This window comes from Nelumbo nucifera, chromosome 6, assembly GCF_055504915.1.
Source record: "Nelumbo nucifera cultivar China Antique chromosome 6, China Antique-T2T, whole genome shotgun sequence".
In the NCBI taxonomy this organism is placed as follows: Eukaryota; Viridiplantae; Streptophyta; class Magnoliopsida; order Proteales; family Nelumbonaceae; genus Nelumbo; species Nelumbo nucifera.
The window spans coordinates 29,608,243-29,631,769 of NC_142654.1; the positions used below are offsets into that span (position 1 = coordinate 29,608,243).

A 23,527-nucleotide genomic window follows, 5' to 3' on the forward strand; every position below is an offset into this window, starting at 1 on the left:
CCGATGCAAAATTATGATAGTATAAATTCTGATTTATTTTTATTTCGAACTTTATTTTGTTTGATTACAGTACAAATGAAATAAAACAAGACGTGAAAGGTGAAACATAATGAAATAAAATCCAAAATCAAATTAAACCAGATTTTGCATTCTTTTCATTTGCACTCCCATGCATTTGTACTATTGCAAATAAGATTGAACTGCACCCAAACGCAGCCTTTTTTTTTTTTAAAAAAAAAAACTTCATTTGGACCTTGCTGTAAGAAGGGGAGAGAAGATGCTAGTGGAGAGATGAAAATAAATGTTAACTTTTTTACATGGTGGTCTACTAGACATGAAGCCAAAGCAACCAGTATTGCTATTGTGTGACTTGTGTCAGCCAATTTCCAAAATTACATGGGTCATGCAACATGCTAATGTCAGCACTCAACATGACCCGACTTTTGAGTTTCATTCTCCCTTTTCTTTTACCCTATAGATGGACCGGATCTTGCTTATGTATCCATTTGGATCTGAATCCAAATCTGATAAGGTGATAGGGCCTAAAGTTTGTAGATTCAGATTCACATTTTGTTATCCTCTATGCTCTTTATGAACTTTTTATTTTTATTTTTTGAATTAAAAAAATAAAAGACATCAAAATAGGACTAACTAATCGCTTATAGCATGGGGCATCTTTGGCACCAATCTTTGCATTGGTAACCTTACTTCCTAGTTCCTACTATTAAAACCCACATCCCCTTCAGTTTACCTTAGAACTTTTTCAACCCTAATTGTTAAATAAAGCCATTGTCACCGTCACAGCACCACCATCATCATCAACCTTATCCCATCCGAGTTACTAGCAGGATTCCTGTTCGTCTACTACCCTGCTCAATCTAGAACTGATCATCTGTAAGTAACAAGTATAGTATCTAATTTCGCCGAAAAATCTATATAAATCCAATGGTTCAGGCAAGCGACCAAAATTTTTTAAGTAAAAACCCTTTTGGATCAATTTCCAAGTGAAACTACCGAGGCATACTAACAATTAATAGCAAATCCGAAATTCCAGAGTCTTCAGCCTTTCATTATGGGAGATTCATAAATTTAGAAGTTAAATGCAATGCCATCACCATAGGTGTATTGTATTCCTCAAAGAATTCTTTTTCTCAATTCCCATCAACATCTAGGATGGTTCAGCTCTTCAGATGCTGACAAGCACACCAGAGTCCAGTATGAAGTTGACCAGCTCCATAAAACATAAAAGAACAAGAAAGGAAAAAACAAAAAAAATTCTCTTTCAAACATTTCTACAAAATCTAACAAAATCCTACAAGGCTTGCATCTGCAAATTAGTATGTTCACCGCCATTAATGGAGGTTGACGTAGACTCCTGGTTCTCACTGGCATTCATCTCTTGCACCTGAGGAGGGTTGACAATGGTCATAGGCGTGACCATATTATCAGAGAGGCGTTCCTTCATCTCTCGGTGTTCCTGACACAATGCACACCAATGCATGCAGCAATGCACCACACATGGGTCACAGGGAGAGTTCTGCAGACAATGCAATGGGAATTAGCAAATGATAAATCCAAAATTATCCATTATATCAAGTGATAACATCTAAAAAATCCCTGACATTCAAATATCCAATTATGCATGTGTGAATGGAACACGACCATAATATTAATGTCATGCATTTTTTGTTGTTTGGCAATCATAATGTAAAACATCCTTTATCATAAAGAAATACCACATGGACCTTTTCATTTGTGTTCATTGAGAATTTCTCATGGAATCATTATCATTATTTCTTTTATGTTTTAGTATTTTTCAACTAAATATTCATAAAATATGGCCATTGCTAACAAAAGTTATTAGTAAAACAAATTAGACACATTATTTTTTTTTAAGTTCTTGGAAATTTTTATATGTTATTCTTATATGGTTTTATTAATGTAACATACTCAATTCAACTCAACTCTGCCTTATGATACAAGAACAAAAGAGTCGATGCTTGAACTTTCTGGTTTTTACATATTTCTGTGCTTTCGGACAGTAGGGGTATTTTGGTCATTTTAAGATGTCTGTGGAGGTGGGGTCCAGCCTATTTGTTCGATTTTTCTAGTCATAGTTTAGTCGTGTTTAAATTATCAGAGTATTTGGTCAAGTATTTTAAGAGTTATTTAGCTTCTTTAAGTTAGTTCATAAGCGGTAGAATTGTAATTTTGAGTTTTCCTAGTTAAGGAAATAGTTTGACTGACCCTAGAAAGTCCATATTTATATGTAAAGTTGCTAAACATTAGTAATGGATATTGAAGCTCATTTTATGCTTGTGTAACTTGTAATGAGTGATTCCTAGTCTTCTCTCCTCACCATCTTTTATCAGTAATATTGGACACCTACAAACTACAAGTTCACCAATTCGGTCTACAACTAAGTCCAATCTAATGTGCTAGTTTCTAATTCTGTCCTTTCTAGTCTTTCCATTCATCCATCTCAGCTAAACTAATTTTATGAACATGCCAGTTCTTGATTCCCAGGAACCTGTTCCAAAATTACTAATCTTATAGTTGTCTTATAAAATTTTTCTTTTAGTCTCATTGGTATATGTATCTCTCCACTTCAACCACCATAAATTGATCCTATAGGCAACTTCCTCTTCAAGGTCTTTGATCCAAGGTACCAGAAGTGCTTGGTTTGAGGCATCTCTTGATCATCAATCTTCATTGCACCACCATCGTTACTACTATTTTTACTAAAATTACAATACATGTATTCTGTTTTAGTCTGACTTATCTTGAAACCTTCTGATGCTAAATCATTTTTTATCCATGATTCTAAATCATTTTTACATTGTGCTAGCTTTGCATTCAGACCATCTTTAATCTTATTAATCAATACTATATCATCAGCAAACTACAATATATTGCAGGACCTCATCCTATAAATGTTTAATTAGTTCATCCATACTGATGCAAAAAGATATGAATTAAGTGCTGTCCCTTGTGCTGTGTTTGGTTTGAAGGAAAAAGTAGGGAAAGGTAGGGAAATGTAGGGAATCCTTTACAAACCTTGTATAGGTTTCCCTACTTTTTCCTTCAAACCAAACATAACCTTGGTGTAAACCCATTGTGACGGCAACTCTCATCTCCCCTTCTGAGTCTTGACATTGGTTATATATATGCCCAACGATATCAATGTGAATCTCCTCCTTTTCCAAAACCCATCAAATGACTTCTCTAGGGGCCCTATCATAGAAATACCAGACAGAGATCTATCCTTTATTCTCTTAACCTCTCAATCTTTTAAGTAAAAGATAACTTACATGGTTGGTCTCTTTGGCATGAACCCAAATTGTTTTTTTTTGATACTTTAGTTTCATATCTTAAATGTTGTTGGATCAGATCATAATCCGGTCCGTTTGCACCCCTATACTCTCATTATCCTAATTTCATGATAATTATTATAACTTTATATAACACCATTTTTTTCTTATATATAGGAACTGTTGGACTTTTCCTCCACTCATTTGGCATTCTTTTTGTTTTAATAATCATATTGAACTAGTCGGTCAATCATAATAAGCCCACCTCACCATCTTTTTCACCTTCTTGTATAGTTCAACATATGCTTTAATTTTAAATTCACTTATTGATTCCCACGATTCTTTTTTTAGCATTTTTTATATCTCTAACTTCTCAATTTTGTATTTGTTTGATAGGCCCCTTTGTTTTAATGGCTTGTTGAACTTCTTCATTCCACCACCAAGTCTGTTTGGATAATTTTCTTTTATCTTTTGATTCTATAAGGACCTCTTTAGCAACTATTTTAATGCAATTCACAATTTGAAATCACATATATTCCACTTTCTTTCAAGTTTTAATTTGTCCTTAAATCGCATTAGATTTTATCCCTTTAGATTCTACTACTTGATTTTAGGGCTCCTGTTCTTTTTCCCCTTCTTTGCCCTTCTTTTGATGAAAAAATCTAAAACCATTAACCTATGTTGCAGGGTTAAACTATTAGCTGAGATAACCATCAATATCTATTAAACATTCTGTCCTCTAATCAGAAAATAATCTAATTATTTACATATTAGTTTATTATGCAGCATATTATCTTAAATTTATATATATATATATATATTTAAAGATAAATTTAAAATGTTTTGAACAAAAGAAATCAGAATATTATTTTCGTTGGAACAATATTGTATTGAAACATAAAAGTGATAAGAAAACTTGACTTCAATATGTTTTGTCTAAGCAACAAATATCTAATAAGCTATCTCAAAATTACCAGGATAGTCATGATCCTTTGCATGTTTTTTTCTAAAGTGATATGGCATTCTGGCTATAGCATACACATACAGACATGCACACACACCAACTACTACGAAGGAACAACATAAAATGGGAAAAAAAAAGAGCTTGCAATTTGTAGAAATAGTCTTTGGAAAGGAGAGGCATAAAGTAACTAATACAGATATTCAGAGTTCAATAGTAGATTGTTCATTGGGGATCCCAAATGTAATGATATTTTCAAATGATCTTCAAATGACTCATTTGCAGCAGTTTATAAGATCAGATTCTACCTTCACACAAGACTTCAACCTTTAGTGTTGTATATCCTGACATAAATCCATGCCCGATAACTAAGTTTTGCATTAATGCATAAGTGGTTTTAATCTTTTAGGTGCTGATGTGCCAAAGATGTATCAGAAACTAGCCTTTGGATATGTTAGACCAAGGCAGTAATAGCCGCAGTACAAAATACTCAATTAGTCATCCAGAGAATTGGTCCCCTCCAGCAAAAGAATTTGGTCATAAAACCAACTTTCTAGATGAATAGGACCCAGTGATAATTATATCCGATCATATACTATCTAAAATATGATTTTCCTCCCCATAAAGATACCTAGATGGCTAGGCTCAGTTATTATAGATTGGTAAATGAGGAGAATACTCCATGGTTGTGTGTCAAGGGTAAAAAGGTAAAAGTCCAATGTGCAATAAAATACTCCAAATTTGTATGTGTCTGCTTATTTCCAAGTGTATATGCTAGTAAATCAAGTGCAAGTTGGGTGATATATATGTAAAGAAATCAAGTTCACCTTGAGATGATATTTCTTCTGCAGTGATTGTCGAAAGAGACCAGTATAGATACCACACATCCACCAAGTAAACATCAAACCTTCACAGATGAGAAACGATGTACTTGGATCAATACCATGGAAGATTGACGTTGCTGCTGCTAGTGCAATGCCACCTTCAACGAATATAGCATGACAAATGCATGGGTTGGTCCAAGGAATATCTTCTTTCAAGTTTTCAACATTATGGCCAAACAACACACATGGACAAAACAGTCCGGTCCAACCTGTGGGGAAACAACATAAGGATTTCTTTAGACTAATTAGCATCCACATAAAAAGTACCAAAATTTATTATAGATGTGAGGAAGGAAGTTTTCCACTATACCTAATACAGAAGAAACATATTTATTATGGCTTGTAGGAGAAAATTGATATTTATTTTGAAAGGTAATGGTCAGTTTATGGATTAACACATTACACCTGCTTCTTTGACAAATATTGTTCCTTCTAAAACTAAAAAGGCTGATTGTCGGTCCTGAATGCCAATAAGCATAAATTAAAAAAAAAAAAAAAACTGTGGTTAAGCACATGCAAGAACATGAATAGCTGGAGTTTGTAAGCACATGCAAGAACATGAATAGCTGGAGTTTGTATTCATCTATTTGCAATGATGAATCTGAATTGGCAGGGCTATGCCCCTGCAGATATAGGCCCTAAAGGTGTTCTTTATATTTCAACTTCATCCCAAGTTTCACAAGTCAAAATTTGTCAATAAGATGGAAAACATATGAGCATATTAGCAGGTATAGGCAATAAATAATTTATGTAAGCCTCTATGTTTTGCTCCTTTCCACAGCAGGTATTTCATAATATAAACGTTTTTTCAGGGACCAGCTGACCAGTAACAAGATCAAAAAGCATGCATTAATTGTACAAATGAGAAATAAGTGACAATAGTACAGAACCATTTTCCCATACTATGGGTGAAAGACCAAAAAGTCTTTTTGACTTGATTTTTGTCCTGATCTTTTTTCCCCTTTTCTTGATAAGTTTTTCTTTTCTTCTTGGGTAAATTACAGATTACTACCCTGTAATTTGAGGGTAGTGGCAATTACCCCCTGAACTTTCATTTGCGACAAAGATCCCCTGAACTATTAGATTCCAACAAAGACCCCCTTCTGTTATCATTCTCTCAGTTAACCAAAAAGATTCCCTGTGATTCTTTAAACTTTTCTAAATCCTTATCCTTTTTTCCAACAATTTTCTAAAACAGGTATTGGGGTTCAGTTTAGCAATTTTTTTTTTTTAAATTTCCATTTGTTACAGGTTTAGTTGATATTAATTGCATTCTGTGTTTGTTGCACTCCAGGTTTTCATAGAAGTTTATTGGTATTCATTTGTTGCAATTTCCACTTTATAGAGGTTTCTCAAGTGGGTAGTTTGGTAAATTAACTTTTTCTGTCACTCAACTTAAGAGAGGGGGGTCTTTGTCGTAATCTGAAAGGTCAGGGGGTCTTTGTCACAAATGAAAGTTCAGGGGGGTAATTGACACTATCCCTAAAGTACAGGGTAGTAATCTGTAATTTACCCTTTCTTCTTTTTGGTAGTAAAGATAAAATTCATTGAGAGAAGATGAAGAAAAAAGTTCCCCTAAATAATATTAATAGAGAAGAAAGAATGGCAAAGTATGAAGCACATGGATAACACCCTGATGTTTTCTATGATGACTTCTCTGGATAGTGATAAAATTGTTGTTATTGATAAAGATTGTGATTATGAACCATGCCATCAAGAGTGTGATCTTTGAACTCCTATCTCATGGGCATCCAATCATTCTAGTGCTAATGGTATCAATCAAAGTATCATAGATCTCCTTATTTCAAAAGTCTCTAGCATGCACTGCATTCCCTCCTAACTACACCAAAGAATAGTTTCCATAGGATGCCTCACATAATCTTATGTCTTAACAAAGAGTTATCATCATAAGATGTAATTATACATGCTTCACCATAAGAATGACAGAATATCTATTTCATTTTCTAGTGTATATTATGTGATGGTGCGCAATCCGGCCGGTCCTAGCTGTCAACGACCTTGCCTCTGACTGGAGCTACAGGGAGCCTGAAACAGAGAAGATGAGGAATCTCCGGGGGGAACCCGGTGAGATTGCTCCGAAGCTCAAGTTAGTATTCTCTCAAAGGCAAGATAAAACCAGATGGCGCAAAGTTCACATACCTTCTTCTTGGGGGGTAGGGAGCCTTTTATAACCACCTCGCGCACTCACTCCTAAGCTTCTGTCAGGTCGGGTATGATTATCTCTGCGCTCCTGCCAGTTTGGGTGTTATCACCTCTGCTGGGGCAGAACCGCCACTGCTCTCTTTGTCGGAGCCGTCTCTGCAACTGGAGATGGTGGTGGCAGGTGGCCGTTGAAGTGCGGCTGTCAAGCGTCAGATCCCAAGTCAGTCAGGTGCGCCACCCTTGGATACGGACTTCCTCGGTGTCAGGCATGGTACGGTTGTTCAGTTCGGCGTCCTGGAGGCGAAGTGCTGGAGTGGTGAGCGAGGTGAAGTCTTGAGTTCGGATAGAGGAGTGTCCCGAACTGCCATGGGGTAGGCCAGTTTGGGTTGTTGCCCTTTGTGTTTGTAAGGCTCGAGGCCTAAGGGAGAGCTCGGGCTCCTTGCGGGGAGTTCGGGCTCCTTGTAGGGAGTTCGGGCTCCTGGTAGGGAGTTCGGACCGCTGGTTCCTCTTTTCGGAGCTCGCGCCTCGGGCGTGCTGTTGTGCCGAGCTGTTGCCTTTGTCACGTGTTGAGTGATTACGAGGTTGGGCCAAATCTTCCTTCATCAATTGCCCCCCACTCCTCGCGCTAAGGGACTTGCCTTGGCGCGAGGAGTTCGCGAGGTGGCGGGTGGGTTTGTCCCGTACTTTGAACAGGTTTTGACTGATAGCGCGAAGTGTGCGCTCGTTAGGAATTTTCCGGGTTTCTCGAGCGCCAAAAAGATGGGAAACGCGCCAATTTGTCTATGAATGCTGACAGACGTGATGGCACGCGTTTATTTCAAAATTCAAAATTCAAAAAGCGCGCTGCTGGGAGACGTGACAGCGGGCGTCTTTTCAAATTTGAAAAAACGCACCGCTGCCGCCTTTAATGCGAGGAGACGTGCGCTGGCGTTTTCAGTTTCAGAAAGACGTGTGGCCAATCACGTCTCGGTCTCTGGAGACGTGCGGTCAGCGCGACTGTGGGCCGTTGGATTTATCTTTTGATCTGAGCCGTTGATTCTCGGTTACTGTGGGTATAAATAGTGGGGGACCCCAGTCGCTGTCACTATCCTGCGTTTTGCTTCTTGAGCTCGCGTCTCAGTTTCAGTTTGCGTCCCAACTTCTAGCTCGCGTTCACGTTCCCGTAGTCCGTTTGCTTTTTTCCGGGTGAGTACTTTCCTATAATCCTTATTCTCCTTCCAATGTCTAGCTCGGATAGCTCAAACAGTTCTTCAAGGGAGTCGGATGCAGGTTCTACGAACCGAGTTGCATCCCCTGACAGTCTTAGTGAACCTGAAGTAGAACTCGAGGAAGAGTTCGAACCCGTAGTCCGAGTCGCCTCGGGTAGTTTGGCGTCCTCCTCTTGTCGAGGTCGGGCGTTGGACAAGTTTGGGCCTTCAACCATGACACTTGAGGGGCTTCATTCCCTTATCACCCAGTTCAATTTGCCTAGGGAGTACACCTACTTCATACTTTCGGGCAGTTTCTCCTGGGAACACGGTCCTAATGAGATCGTGATATTCCGGGAGCAGCTCGTTGTTGGGTTGCGCCTTCCTTTCCACCCCCTCATTGTTGAGGTAATGAACCACTTCGGTGTTACAGTCGGCCAGCTTCACCCGAACTCTATTCGCAACTTGGTGGGGACAATCTCCCTATTTTGCGAACAGGTCTTGCCTTTAGACTTGGAGATCTTCTCCTCAATTTTAATGCTTAAGAAGCAAGCGGGTCCCCTTCCCGGGCGTAGGCGGGCGTATTACTTGCCTCCTCGCCCGGGTTTTAAGCTTCTACACGAACTTCCCAACAAGGTCCCGGCGTGGAAACGGGACTACTTCGGGGTGCGAAGTGAATTGGGGTGGCCGTTCCAAACCGGGTGGGGGATGGCTGCCCCTGATGCCGGTGTTACGCTTGATAAGGAGACGGCGAAGGGCCTCCGGCAATGGGCACGGCTTGGGCTAAAATGCCATCATTATCTGACGGAGGCCAAGCTCATTGCGGCCGGTCTGAGTTTGGGTAGGTTCCTTACTCAGAGGTTTTTTGTTTTGCTCCGTTCTTTCATTTTTTCTGATGCCGAGCTCTTTTTGCAGGTGTGATGGACTCAGGGAGGACTCGTGGTGGGCACCTGTTTCACGGCATGAAGAGGAAGAAGCGAGTCGCCAAACGAACTCGTGTCGAGCTGCCCCGTGATGCAGAGCCCGAGGTACTAGACTACCCGTCAGAGGATCCGCCCAGGGAGCCCGAGATGGCCCCTCCAATGCAAGAAGCGGCAGGGGCCCCTTATGCCGAGGCTACTTACACGGGGGCTCCCGCTTACTCTGGGTTTGCTTATACGCGAGCTGGGCCCTCAGGCTCGGGAGCCCAAGGGGAGTTCAGGAGTGTGTTGTCGCCGAACCACGCTCTTCAGAAGAGTAGGGAGGCCATTTACCCCGAGTAGGTCGCGGCATGGACCGATCTTCCTTTGAACCAGGTGGCTTGTCGTGCTGCCACTCATGTCATGGTGGTAAGTCAGATTTCTTGTCGGGCTCTTTGCTTTTATCTTTCTTGCTGTCGTTCTTTTGATCACTTGTTCTTTCCTTTTGGTAGGTGAATTCTTCTATCCATGCCTTGGCGGCCCAAGTGGAAAGGAGCTCGAGGCAGGTGTGAGCTGCCAAAGAGGCTTTCCGTGCTGCCAAGGCGACTTCCCGAGCTGCTGAGGCGGCTGTTCGCGCTGCACAGGCCAGGCAGGCGAGGTCTCAGAGAGATGCCGAGGCCATGGGAGTTGTAGTGAAGCACATGGCGGACCTGAGGCTGGATTTGCAGCATCAGGTTGAATACCTTCAGGAGGAGGCCGACGCGGACCTGAGGACGCAGATCTTTTCTCAAGGCATTGAAGATGCCAAGAAGAAGGCCGTCGATGAGTACATCGCCTCGTCGCACTTTGATGACCTAATGGTGGACTCGTACAGAAGGGGCTTTAAACTAAGCCGGTGGATGATCCGGAATACGTACCCCGAGCTCGATATTAGTGCAATATCCACTTCGCGCATCACTCAGGAGATGGCCAACGCTGCTGATGGTGAGCTGGATTCCGAGGGCGAGGCAGGACCTTCGGGTATCGTTGAAGTGCCTTCTGATGGTGAAGAAGTAGCTTCGGGCCTGTAAAATGTATTTTTTTTTTGAAATGTACACAAAGTATTTTGCAATGGAATGATTTTCTTTTGATCAAGTGTTGGTCTTTTTTCCTCCGAACTGGCCGTATTGCCGAACTGACCATATGCCGATGCCCCTATTAGTTCTTTTGTTGGTACTTTGCCTGAGCTTTTAGTTTGCATCTTTTGCCTTTGCTTGCCCATGTCGGGGTCCTTGTTAGTTCGACATCCTAGCCCTTTGGCTCTGGTAGTGACTTAGTTCACTTCGCTTGGTGATCTATAGGTAGTATCGTCTCAAGTTAACGACGTTCCAAGCTCGGGGTACTTGTTTGCCCTCTAAAGTTTCGAGCTCGTATGCCCCCCCGAGCTCTCTCTTTACTCGGTAGGGCCCTTCCCAATTCGGTCCAAGTTTGCCCACGCCGGGCTCGGGTGCCATGATCTTACGGAGAACCAGGTTGCCGACGCGGAAGTTCCGCTTTTTTACTCTGGCGTTGTAGTACCGAGCTACCTTTTGCTGGTAAGCTGCGGTCCGGATGTATGCGAGGTCTCTTACCTCGTCCAGTAGGTCGAGGTTGGTACGCAACTCATCTTCGTTTGTTTGATCATCGTATGCTTCTAGTCGTAGTGTAGGTATTTCGATCTCCGCCGGGATTACTGCTTCAGTGTCGTAGGTGAGGTTAAAGGGGGTTTCTCCTGCGGCAGTTTTTTCCGTGGTTCGGTGAGCCCATAGAACACTTGGTAGCTTGTCTACCCACAACCCCTTAGCTCGGTCCAGTCGTGCTTTCAGTCCGTGGAGGATAGCTCTGTTCATTACTTCTGTCTGACCGTTTTCCTGCGGGTGTGCGACCGATGTGAAGTTCTGCCGGATTCCCATATCTTGGCACCATTCCTAAAACTTGATATCCTCGAACTGCTTGCCATTGTCGGAGATCAGTACCCGAGGTAACCCGAAGCGGCATACTATGTTCTTCCAAAAGAAGTTCTGCACGTTTCGGGCTGTAACTGTTGCCAGAGGTTTAGCTTCTATCCACTTTGTGAAATAATCTACCGCTACCACTAGGAACTTCCTCCCACCTGTTGCTGGCGAGAATGGCCCCAGGAGGTCGATGCCTCATTGCGCAAAGGGCCATGGACTGGTGAGGTACTTGAGGTCGGCGGCAGGCTGATGGTGGATATTGGTATGCTTCTGACACTTGTCGCATTTTCTGACGAGCTCGACGGCCTCTGCCTTCATCGTTGGCCAGTAGTATCCTTGTCGAAGTGCCTTTTGGGCGAGGGCTCTACCCCCCAAGTGTCCGCTGCACAGACCTTTATGAGTGTCGCGGAGTACGAGCTCGGCTTCGGAAGGTCGCAAGCAACGCAGGTAGGGGAGCATGTAGGACCGTCGGTACAGCCGTTCGTCTATTATGACGTATTTGGCTGCCTGGCGCTGCATCCTCCTGGCTGCATTGCGGTCCGCAGGGAGGGTTCCATCTAGCAAGAAGCTCGCGAGTGGGTCGATCCAGCTCGACTCTACTTCAAGGACGGGAGCGACCTCCTCTGCCCCACCGAGAATGCTAGGCCGAGGTAAGTCCTCTATGTACACGGTTCTCATGGTGTTGTGACTCGTGTTGGCTAACCGGGACAGAGTGTCGGCCATAGTGTTCTCTGACCTCGGGATTTGCCTGATGAAGTGTGACTGGAAGTTGAGCAGAGCCTCCTTTACTTTTGCCAAGTATGCGATCATAGTGAGCTCGCGTGCTTCGTATTCGCCCGTGACCTGGTTGACCACGAGCTGGGAATCGCTGCAGATAACTATGTGTTTTGCTTTTACCTTTTGCGCTAGGTTCAGCCCGGCTATCAGTGCCTCGTACTCTGCCTCGTTGTTGGATGCCGCAAACTCAAAGCGTAGTGCGTATTCCAATTTCGTGCCACCCGGGCCGCGCAGCACTATCCCAGCCCCGCTGCCCTGCTGGTTCGAGGAGCCATCTACGTGAAGGATCCAGGGCTCCTCATCCCAGTTCGCGTTTGGTCTAACCAGGAGAGATGCCACACTAGTTGCTACTTCACGGGGTTCAGACTCTATTGGCTTGGGAGCTTCGGTCTCACCCGAACTAGGGATCTCGGACTCAACCGGCATAGGGACTTCGAGGCTAAACGTGCACTCGGCGATAAAATCTGCTAAGGCTTGGGCCTTGACAGCAGTTCGCGGCTTATACTGGAGGTCGTACTTGCTGAGCTCGATGGCCCACTTCGTCAGCCGACCGGAAACCTCGGGCTTAAGTAAGACTTGCCTCAGAGGTTTGTCAGTCAAGACAATGACAGTGTGGGCCTGGAAATATGGGCGAAGTTTCCGAGCTGCAATTACCTGTGCGTATGCTAGCTTTTCTATCTGCGGGTATCTCGTCTCTGCTCCCTGCAGAATTTTACTAACATAATAGATGAGCCGCTGGACCCGATCTACTTCTTTTATTAATACCGAACTGACTACCTCGTCGCTTGTCGAGAGGTACAGTTCTAAGACCTCGCCCTCCTCGGGCCTGGCTAAGACTGGCACACTAGCGAGGTAGCTTTTTAGCTCGTCAAACGCGAGCTGGCAGTCTCGGGTCCATTCGAACCCTTTTCCTTTGATTGCCTTAAAGAAAGGTAGACAGCGGTCTGCCGATTTGGAAATGAAGCAGCTCAGAGCGGCTATGCGGCCGTTTAGCCTCTGAACCTCTTTTACTTTTCGGGGTGGTCTCATATCTAGGATGGCCTTTATTTTGTCCGGGTTGGCCTCAATGCCACGCCGGTTGACGATGTACCCTAGGAACTTACCCGAGGTGACACCGAAGACACATTTGTTTGGGTTCAATTTCATGCTAAATTGACGCAGAATTTGGAAGACAGAATCTAAGTCTTGTATTAATTCCTGTGAAAACTGCGTCTTGACGACCATGTCGTCTACATAACATTCTATTTTCGTGCCAATTAAGGGCCGAAACAGCTTATTCACAAGTCTTTGGAAGGTCGTCCCAACATTCTTCAGTCCGAAGGGCATCATGACCTTGTAGCAGTACAGGCCGAACTCGGTAATGAAGCTGGTTTTTTCCTCATCGGACTGGTCCATCCTGATTTGGTTGTAACCTGAGTAGGCGTCCAAGAAGCTTAGCAGCTCATGTCCCGAGGTCGCGTCCACTAGGTGGTCAATTCTGGGGAGGGGGAAGCAGTCTTTTGGGCAAGCTCGGCTCAGGTCGGTGTAGTCGACGCACATGCGCCACTTGCCGTTTGCCTTTTTCACCAGCACTGGGTTGGCTACCCAGCTCGGGTAATGAACTTCCCTTATGAAGTCCGCTGCGAGGAGCTTTTCGACCTCATCGTCGACCGCCCTCCAGCGCTCCGGGGCTAAGTTGCGTTTCTTCTGTCTAATGGGTTTGACTACAGGGTCAGTATTGAGTTTGTGAGTTGTAAGGCTGGGATCAATACCGGGCATATCGGCCGCGGACCATGCAAAAATATCTAAATTTTGAAGTAAGAAACTCACCAGTTCGGTTCGTAGAGGCTCCTTGACGGAAGCACCGATCTGTAGCGTTCGAGCCGTGTCCGTAGCCGAAGTCGGGATTGCGACCGTTTCCTCTGTGGGCGAAGCTCGTTCCTCGCCCTGCTCCGTAGGCCGCTCCAGCTCGAGGTCGTCGGCCGCCTTGGTTTTTCCCTTTAGGGCGGCAACGTAACACTTGCGGGACTCAAGCTGGTCGCCCCGCGCTACCCCCACACCGAAGTCTGTAGGGAACTTCATTGCCAAATAGTAGGTGGAGACCACTGCCCGTAGGACATGCGTAATTGGCCGCCCTATTATGGCATTGTATGGGGAGGGGGTTGTGACCACCAGGAAATCGTGGTTGAGTTTCACCGCACAAGGCCATGTGCCGACTTCCACAGGCACTGTTATTTTCCCAAGGGGTCTGACTTCCTCTCCGCTGAAGCCCACCAGAGGAGTGTTTGCGGGCTTCAACTCGCTTCTCTGCAGCTGAAGCTGGTCAAATGCCGACTTGAAGAGGATGTCCGTCGAGCTACCTGAATCCACGAGTACGCACCTGACTTCGAAGTCGCTGATCCTTAGTTTTATGACAAGCGCATCATCGTGGGGGTAGTGGACACCTCGCGCGTCGTCTTCCGTGAAGAAGATTGGTTCTTCCGTCTTCGGCCTCTTTGGAGGGTTCTGTTCTTCTCGGGCTGCTTCGCGAACTGACGTCCGGGCCGCCGCCGAAGTACAACCTGCTACCAATGAACCTCCCACTATTACATGGATGGTTCCCCGAACTGGCCTCTCTTCCGGAGGCTGTCTTTGCGATGGTTCGGCAGGCCTGCTGCTGGATTCGGGAGCATCCTTACTGTGCTCCCCTTGCCGGCCTATCTTATTATTATTATTATTATTATTATTATTATTATTATTATTATTATTATTATGCTGTACAAAATTTCTCAAGTACCCGCGACGGATGAGTCCCTCTATCTCGTCCCGGAGATTATTACACTGTTCGGTACTATGACCGTGATCTCTATGGAAACTACAGTACAAATTTTTATTTCTCTCGTTTGGGTTCCCCTTTAGGCGAGGTGGCCATTTTACGTATGGGGCGTCTTTGATCGTCATCAAGATCTCAGTCCGCCTTGTGTTTAAGGGTGTGTAGTCCGTCCGAGTTGCTAAGAGAGCTCGAGACGGCTGGCTTGGCTTCGCCTCCCGGACTGGGTTTTTTCTGTCACCTGGGTTGGAGGGCTCGCCTTCTCTTTTCCTTTTCTCGACCCCGCCTTCGGTCCTTTGGTTGATCTCTTCCTCTGTTCTCATGAACTTGTCCGCGAGCTTGAGGAATTCGGCCACGGTCGCGGGCTGGCTGGCTACCATGTGCCATTTGAACTCCTTGTGTGTTACTCCTCTCTTGGCCGCCACGAGCTGTACCGCGGGGTCCAGTCGTGGTACCTGCAAACACGCGTCATTGAACCGCTTGATGTAGCCCCGGATGGACTCTCCTTCCCTCTGAACCACTCCGAAGATGCTTTCCTCGGTTCTGGGGCACCGCTTGCTGGTAACGAAGTGTGCGGTGAAGACCTGTACGAACTGGATCCAGCTTCTTATTGACCCGGGGGCCAGGTTCCTGTACCAAGTGCGGGCCACCCCCCTGAAAGTGGTGGTGAAGGCCACATACATGCACGACTCACTGGCCCTTGCCAGGTGCATTTGGGATTGGAAGGCATCGACGTAGTCGTTGGGGTCGAAGGACCCATCATACTTGTCCAAAGGGGGGAGCTTGAAGTCTCTGGGCATGGGGACTGCGAGGAGTTCTGACGAGAGGGGGGAAGGAACTGAGAGAATAGGGGCAGCTTTTACCTCGTCCGAGCTTGTCTCTTCTTTACCTCTGAGCTCGGGCAGGACACGGGTGGCAGTTCGGCGACTTCGCCGGCGCCTTCGTTGCTGAGTGGGCCTGGTACTGGCGCTGCTGGCCTCTGTGTTGCCGAGCTCGATGGGCCCGGAATGTTGGTAGTCCGCTGCTAGGGCGCTGAATCGGTTCTTTGTGAGCGGGAACTTAGGCTTGGAGCGCCGAGGTGCTGACTTTGCGGGCGAGGTTCCCGACCCACCTGCGAGCTGCGAGGCAGGGGTGATTTTTCTTTCCCTTCGGTCCGGGGATGAGGCCTGGCTGTTAGGGGGGTTCTGAAGTTGGGAGGCTTCTCCTCGGTGATGGCGTCCACCCTGAGGGGAAGCCTTAACCGGCTTTGGAGCAGGGTGCTGAGGTGGAAGTAGTGATTGGTTCAGGGGCAGTTGGGGGAACTGCTGCTGGTAGTGGTACTGGGAGATGTGGTGCAGTACTTGGTGTTGCTGGAGCTGATGTTGCTGGAATTGTTGCATTTGGGCTTGCATTGCCCGCATGCATTGCATTAGGTCGTCAAAGTGGTTCTGGCTGGTCGCCAGGGGGACAACAGTTGGTTCAGTAAAGGTTGTTTCGATGGGGAGTGGAAAGGGGACATTCATGGCGGGAAGATTTACGGGCGCCACTGTTCGCGGCGCGTTCAGGCTGGGGATCCCATCCACCGGAAGGGGGATGGTGAACTGCCCGATGCACACTATGGGGACTTGAAGTTGTTCCTCGGTGGTGTTCATCTCCGTCCCACGTCCGACGTTGCTGGAAGAAGCCATGAGTGTTGGGGTTTTCTGGAAAAAGGTGGTTATGAGAGTTTTAGAGGGAGGCTTTTAGAAGCGTTTCCCACAGACGGCGCCAATTGATGGTGCGCAATCCGGCCGGTCCTAGCTGTCAATGACCTTGCCTTTGACTGGAGCTATAGGGAGCCTGAAACGGAGAAGATGAGGAATCTCCGGGGGGAACCCGGTGAGATTGCTCCGAAGCTCAAGTTAGTATTCTCTCAAAGGCAAGATAAAACCAGATGGCGCAAAGTTCACATACCTTCTTCTTGGGGGGTAGGGAGCCTTTTATAACCACCTCGCGCACTCACTCCTAAGCTTCTATCAGGTCGGGTATGATTATCTCTGCGCTCCTGCCAGTTTGGGTGTCATCACCTCTGCTGGGGCAGAACCGCCACTGCTCTCTTTGTCGGAGCCGTCTCTGCAACTGGAGATGGCGGTGGCAGGTGGCCGTTGAAGTGCGGCTGTCAAGCGTCAGATCCCAAGTCAGTCAGGTGCGCCGCCCTTGGATACGGACTTCCTCGGTGTCAGGCATGGTACGGTTGTTCGGTTCGGCGACCTGGAGGCGAAGTGTTGGAGTGGTGAGCGAGGTGAAGTCTTGAGTTCGGATAGAGGAGTGTCCCGAACTGCCATGGGGCAGGCCAGTTCGGGTTGTTGCCCTTTGTGTTTGTAAGGCTCGGGGCCTAAGGGAGAGCTCGGGCTCCTTGCGGGGAGTTCGGGCTCCTTGTAGGGAGTTCGGGCTCCTGGTAGGGAGTTCGGACCGCTGGTTCCCCTTTTCGGAGCTTGCGCCTCGGGCGTGCTGTTGTGCCGAGCTGTTGCCTTTGCCACGTGTTGAGTGATTACGAGGTCGGGCCAAATCTTCCTTCATCATTATGATTCATATAATTAAGTAGGGTGGATGCAGTGGGAAGGCACCCATCAAATTAAGAAGGAAAATTTTATATTATGACTATAAGGTCCACAATTTTACCATTGGATTTGACAGATAATAGTAGGGGAAGCTAAGATGCCAAAATATATATGTTAACATAGATATAGATGTGGGTAAGGGGATACGACTCTAACATTGAGAAGAAATTGAGCTGGAAAAAGTGGTAGAAGAAGATGTTCAATTTAGTAAAATTTTGGATCTTTTCTTTCTGATTGGGAAAGAATTTGCTAGGAAAACATTTTTGGAGTTGGAGGGAGGTAAGGAAGATAAGGGTTGCAGATCTCAGAGATGGAGACGGAAGTAATGGGTAAAAGGATTTGTTAGAGTAGGGGGAGATAAGGGGTTTCGAGGGGACGTATAAAGGTTTTGCTGGTTGGCGTGGGTGAAATAGGAAATTTCCATGTTTGAAGATTTGGATAAGCATTCAAGAAGACTATTCAGATCTGATTTATTATGTTCAAATTTGTTTTGTATAGGGTGCCTTTGGAGGTTTATTTAGATGTTTTGGGTGTGGCAGGGTTGTCCCAATTGGTATCATTTATTGCTTTATTTATGTTTTTGTCTTTTTAAGGTGATTTCTCATCACCTGGCAATATATGGAGCCTTTTTAATTTTAATATGTTTTCTTTTTTATTTATTACCAAAAAAGGGGATGTGACTCAATTTCTTGAGATCTAGGGCATAAATACAATAACAGTTATCCCATTTAATGTTCTGATGTTGTGCTTCTATATTGCTTGGTGCAATGGTAAAATCTCGGGCTGACAAATGTGAGAATGTTGGTTTGAGTCTGAGGGCAGCCATTTTGTGTGAAAAAAATGCCAAAGATTAGGACTGTACCCAATCTACCCTTCCCAAGACCCCAGATAGCTGTGACCAACATTAAGTAATGGTTTTTATACTGTGCCTCTATATTTAATTTTCTAAGATAAGGTGTTGTTTGATAACCACAGATATAAGCACTGAAAGCTGAGTTTAGAAAATATTACAAATTTAAAAGAGTCCCCTTCAGCATTTCAGTAACTCTTGACCTACTTATTTGTGGAACCTACTTAAGCTTGAAATCTTTTTTACATTCAGCTTCAGCACCTATTTCAGCAGTTACCAAAAACCAACTAGCATTCCTCATTACTTATCTTTTGTCAAAGTTAATTGAACTTCTAGCATCTAAAAATATATCATACATTATTTGTTAAAATTTACCATTTAAATTTTCAATAAGTATTCATAACAAGTATGCTCTAGAAGTCCCCAAGCAAGTATTCTGTGTTGTATCAGGTATTTATTGTGTCCAATACAGTTACTCTAATCATGTAATACTGTTTGGGTAGCATAAAGAGGTGTGAGAAAATTGCGTGTACATGTTAGAGTGATACCAGGGAAGAAACAATTTATTGTATATACAGAAAGCTGGGTACTTTTAAGGTAAACTTTGATTATTGTGTCATGAATCCATTGGCATTGGTTGAGTTCTAAAGATGAGTTCAGTGAAGCTATTAAGGCTTTCTGAAATCCTTTAAATGCCAACATTCTAAGTGAATCAAAAGTTGAAACTCTATTCAGTAACTCAAAGTCTCTAAGCATGAAGTTTCAACGGTGGAAAGAGACTTGTCAAAAGCTAATCCTTGGTGACCAAGTGACCAAGGAAGATTCTGTTATATGGGATTGGATAGCAATGTTGACCAAATGCAGGAACCTCTGTGAAGCAAACTTTAACATGTACATGCAATAGATCAACATTGCTAGCCAACCCCATATAACAGAATCTTCCTTAAGGAATTAAGTTGGCTAGCCAACCTCAAAATGAGCCTCCTTAAACATAGGTAATTAAGTTATTTTTTCCAATAGATTAGAGAATTAAATTAGGCTGTATCTAAGGGGCAGGGGCAAAAAAATGGAATTGTTTGCCCCAATTCCACAAGATTCTGAATGCCACTGTTCTGTCTACTTCTATGGTGGTGTGGAATTCAGAAACTAGTGAGTTTTAAACCTATACTGTGTTCTTGAAGATTCCAAAGTTCCAAGAGGGCCACTCATTTCAGTTCTGTGGAATTGGAACAACAATAGAGTACATTTCAATCCAATCCAGTTATTCAAACAGTGATTTACAAAATCTTTCATATTATTTTCTTTGTTCAATACATACCATTTGTTTTACAGGCAACAACAATGAAGACATTTAGTTCAATAGGGGAGAACAAAATAACATATAGGGAGGATGTGGAAGTCATGAAAACCACACAGCCAAATTACAAAGGAAAATGTGCTATAACACAAGAATCCCTTTAAAATTACCCTTCACTATACTATAACTATGCTTTCACCTTTATCATCTAGGCTTTCTATGAGTTATCTATGGTAATAAAATGCACCAAAAACAGGTCTCTATACTATAACTGTGCCTTCACTATACAGGTAAATGCCTGAAACAGGAAACACATGATTTCCTATTTAATCATAAACAGTAATATTTAATATTTAAGTTCAAAGCATAAAAAAGTAGTTGTAGCTTTGGTTGTAATCCACATAAAACTATTTCAGAAAACATCCTTACAACTATCCATATCTTCAGCACAGCCAAAAATCCCAGTTGTCCAAGCTTCATCAGCTGGGGGCTCATAGCTTTCAGGAAGGGGCTGACCACACTCACTGCATCTATGAACAGTCAACTGCATAATAAAACATATGATCATGGTCACATTAAAAGTTCAAGAATTTTTGCCCAAGCCCAAACAATTTGAAACATCACTTTAACCTTCTGGTTTGGTGGAGGAATCACAAATGTTGATGTCAAACCTAAGGACAAGAACCTATTTTTGCATGGGCTCTCCAAAATGGATGATGTGTCCACATTAGACACACATTGAATTCTAGTACTCCACAGATTCTTGAGGGACACCTCTTTGTAACATTTTCCTTTTTGTCCTAACTTATTTGAGATAAATTAACAGCTAATGTACATTATGAATTCCATTTCTCCTATAAAACAACATTAAGTGGCAAAAATAATCTCTTTGTCCTATGAATAAAGGTGCACAGTTAGAAGTCAAAAACATGCCAAATAGAACTCCTATTTGTTGAAAATTAAAAAAAAAACTTGATTTAAGGAAAAATAAGGGAACAATATTCATGCAACTTGAGATGATCGGTGTCCTGATATAGTACCTATGTAAAAGGCAACATTACTAATTCAGTATCAGATTCTGAAGATAAAACATTGAAAATCTGGACAATATAAGTTCCATATGAAATTATATGGATTTGAAGATGCATGACCACATTCTCACAGATGATCCACAAAATGATGAGTTGGTAAAAAATATATACGTACTTAAAGCTGTATTACTATGATGATTGGACTCTAAAATCTATATTGCGCTACAAGAAGGGAGAATGTGATTCAAGATTTGCATTTGGTGTGTCATGTTTAAGACGTTATCATTTTGGGTCATTAATGTAAGAGTTCAGCTCAACTAAGCCTTATCATAACTATATGATATGGGTTGGCTACATGAATCCTCTTCTGTCATTTTGCCCAATTCAATGGCTAAAGCTGTAGTACTATGATGGGAACCCAAACTCTTATGAACATGGGTTCTGAATTATCATTAATGTAGGAAAACTAATTTGAATGGTAAAGAATAATATGTTTTAATTAGCACCTATTTAAGTCTCTTAATCTTCCATTACTTGTTATTACTTAAAAGTTCTTTATAGTTTTCATTGTTTTAAATTTGGAAAGTAATGAGTAAAGAATAAAGAATACTACATCTTCATTATCACCAATTCTAATCGTTATAAACTTCTACTAGTTGTTGCAAATAAAAGTTCTTCATAGATTTCTGAATATTCTCCATCTGTCCTTCTTTAATGTTTCCAATCTTTCACCAATTTTCCCATATTTCCCATTATTTCAGAAATGTCGTCAATAGTTCTCCAAATATACACATTTCCACTGGGTGTGATACTTTGAGCCTTGCATCTACCTGCATTCAATTGTGGAACTACAATAGATGAACCAAATAAACCATGTAAATTTAGTTAAACCCAGAAGGCCACATGAAATGAAAGCATATTCATAATTTGATATGTTCGTTTGTCTAAAATGGAAAACGTGATTGTTATAGAAACAAAAATGATAAACGTTCCTAGAAAACATGAAAGATCTCATTACAATTTACTACTAATATTTCAGAAGTGCATCCAACAACATTCAAACGCTAACAAGGAAAGCTCCATTACGATCCGTCAAAAAAATACGACAACCTTTCTATTAACTGTTTCGAACCAGCACTAACGTTGAAAATTGCAATTACATCAATCGGTCAACATTGGAAATCAAATAACAACAAATTCATGATAACCTCATGGATCAAAAATCAAATCACAAACTTTCCATTAAAAAAAACAGAACAAATCAGACCTGAGGAACCTGAACAGGCTGGTTAAGCTCCCCGGGCGTAATCTCCTGCAAGTCCACTTGATCCTTCGTAAGCTTCACGTAACGAGATTGTGTACTCCCCTCCGCCATCTGATCCAACAGTATAACCACAAACAAAAATACTCAAGGTTCCCCTGAATGAAACTTAGAATCCTATTTGAACTCCAAATTCAACTCGGGAACTACAAACCATATCAATCTTCCTGGAACTTAAGATTCCAAATTCAGAATTCGCATCCAAATACGTCAATAAGCGCCTATTTCCGGCTTTATTTCTCAATATGAATGATACTCTGCAACGCGTTGACGAATCAAATCTACAAAACTTGCCCAGAGCCCAAACCTTCAAAATTGGCAATGTTGTTTACCAGTACTGGTCGTTGAAAGAAAATCACCGCCAAATTTAACGGAGCTCCGACATCTTTAACAAATGAACAATGCCTCCAAATAAATTACTCGAAACACCAGTTTCAGATGACGAGTTTATGTGCGACGACGTCGTGCCGACTGCTACACCTCCAGGATCCATGAAATTTCGGGTACGTTTCTGGTTGAGAGTCCGCATCTCTCGACGTGCGACTAGAATATCAATAAACTACTCTGGTTAGGAAAAACCTTTCATCCGGAGGATTGATATAATAAATGGTCATTCACATTAATGCATTTGCATTGGAATTTGGAAGTATCTGCATACTGCATTGGTTGTCCTACTACCAGTGGAGACTCAAACACCGGATGATCATGATCAATCTCTCAGATTAAAGATTCCAATCAAACAGTTTTACCATGAGGAGGACTGAGGACAGCTATACTGTTAGCCTTAGGTTGTCCCTCCGTGGGCCTAAAGAGATATAGGCCGTGTTGGGCTGTGGTGTTTTATCCAGAATAGTTGGTTTCTCTCTGATCTCATAAACAATAAACACCGAATGAGTGAGTAATACTAATACCAAATAAAGAAAATGGCCTTGTATTTGAAGTGTGGGTCACACAGACGGGGACCGCATGTGAATGACCTGACGTCTGCCAGGAGGTGAGTAAAAAAGGAAGGGTAAACTTGCCATTTGCGGTGTTATAATGAATTGTCAATGATTGGCCATAGGTAATAGTGTGATCATGTGATGGGACTAATGCCCATTGCGAGTGGTCCTCCTTAACCAGTTGTTTCATGTTTTGAATTGGCTGGCCCAGTAAGAGGCCAAATTCTCTTGTTTGAACTTTGAACTCGTAGAATAGAATGGTAACTTTAAGCCCACGAGATCCTTAACCGAACTCAAAATTATTTTGGGGTGGAGCTTGGGCCAAACTGTGTAGAGAGTGCGTCAGCAATATGGAATGGGCTCGAGCCCAAGTCCGAATTCAACATAATTGAAATTCTTCAATCAAGCAACCAATTTCTGGCACTGCTTAGTGCTTACAGTGAATGAAATAGCACCATTTCTAGTTGGAGCCGCTGAAGGTGTGTCCGTCGGAGTCGTTTGGACGCTTTTAGGTAGGAGATTGGTAGAGTTGGAATTTCGTCGGTGGTTGAAGGAGCCAATGGAG

General features: G+C 43.3%; 1 protein-coding gene across 1 annotated transcript; it reads right to left on the bottom strand.

Moving 5' to 3' along the window:
* Positions 1-1,088: 1,088 nt before the first annotated feature.
* Positions 1,089-22,404, bottom strand: LOC104598480 (cell number regulator 6-like). Its single transcript, XM_010260556.3, has 5 exons — positions 22,176-22,404; positions 21,968-22,075; positions 20,099-20,213; positions 5,100-5,365; positions 1,089-1,537 (listed from the first exon to the last, which is right to left on the bottom strand). The coding sequence occupies exons 1-5, from the start codon at positions 22,176-22,178 to the stop codon at positions 1,313-1,315; spliced, it is 717 nt and encodes a 238-aa protein (XP_010258858.1). The 5' UTR covers positions 22,179-22,404; the 3' UTR covers positions 1,089-1,312.
* Positions 22,405-23,527: the final 1,123 nt, after the last annotated feature.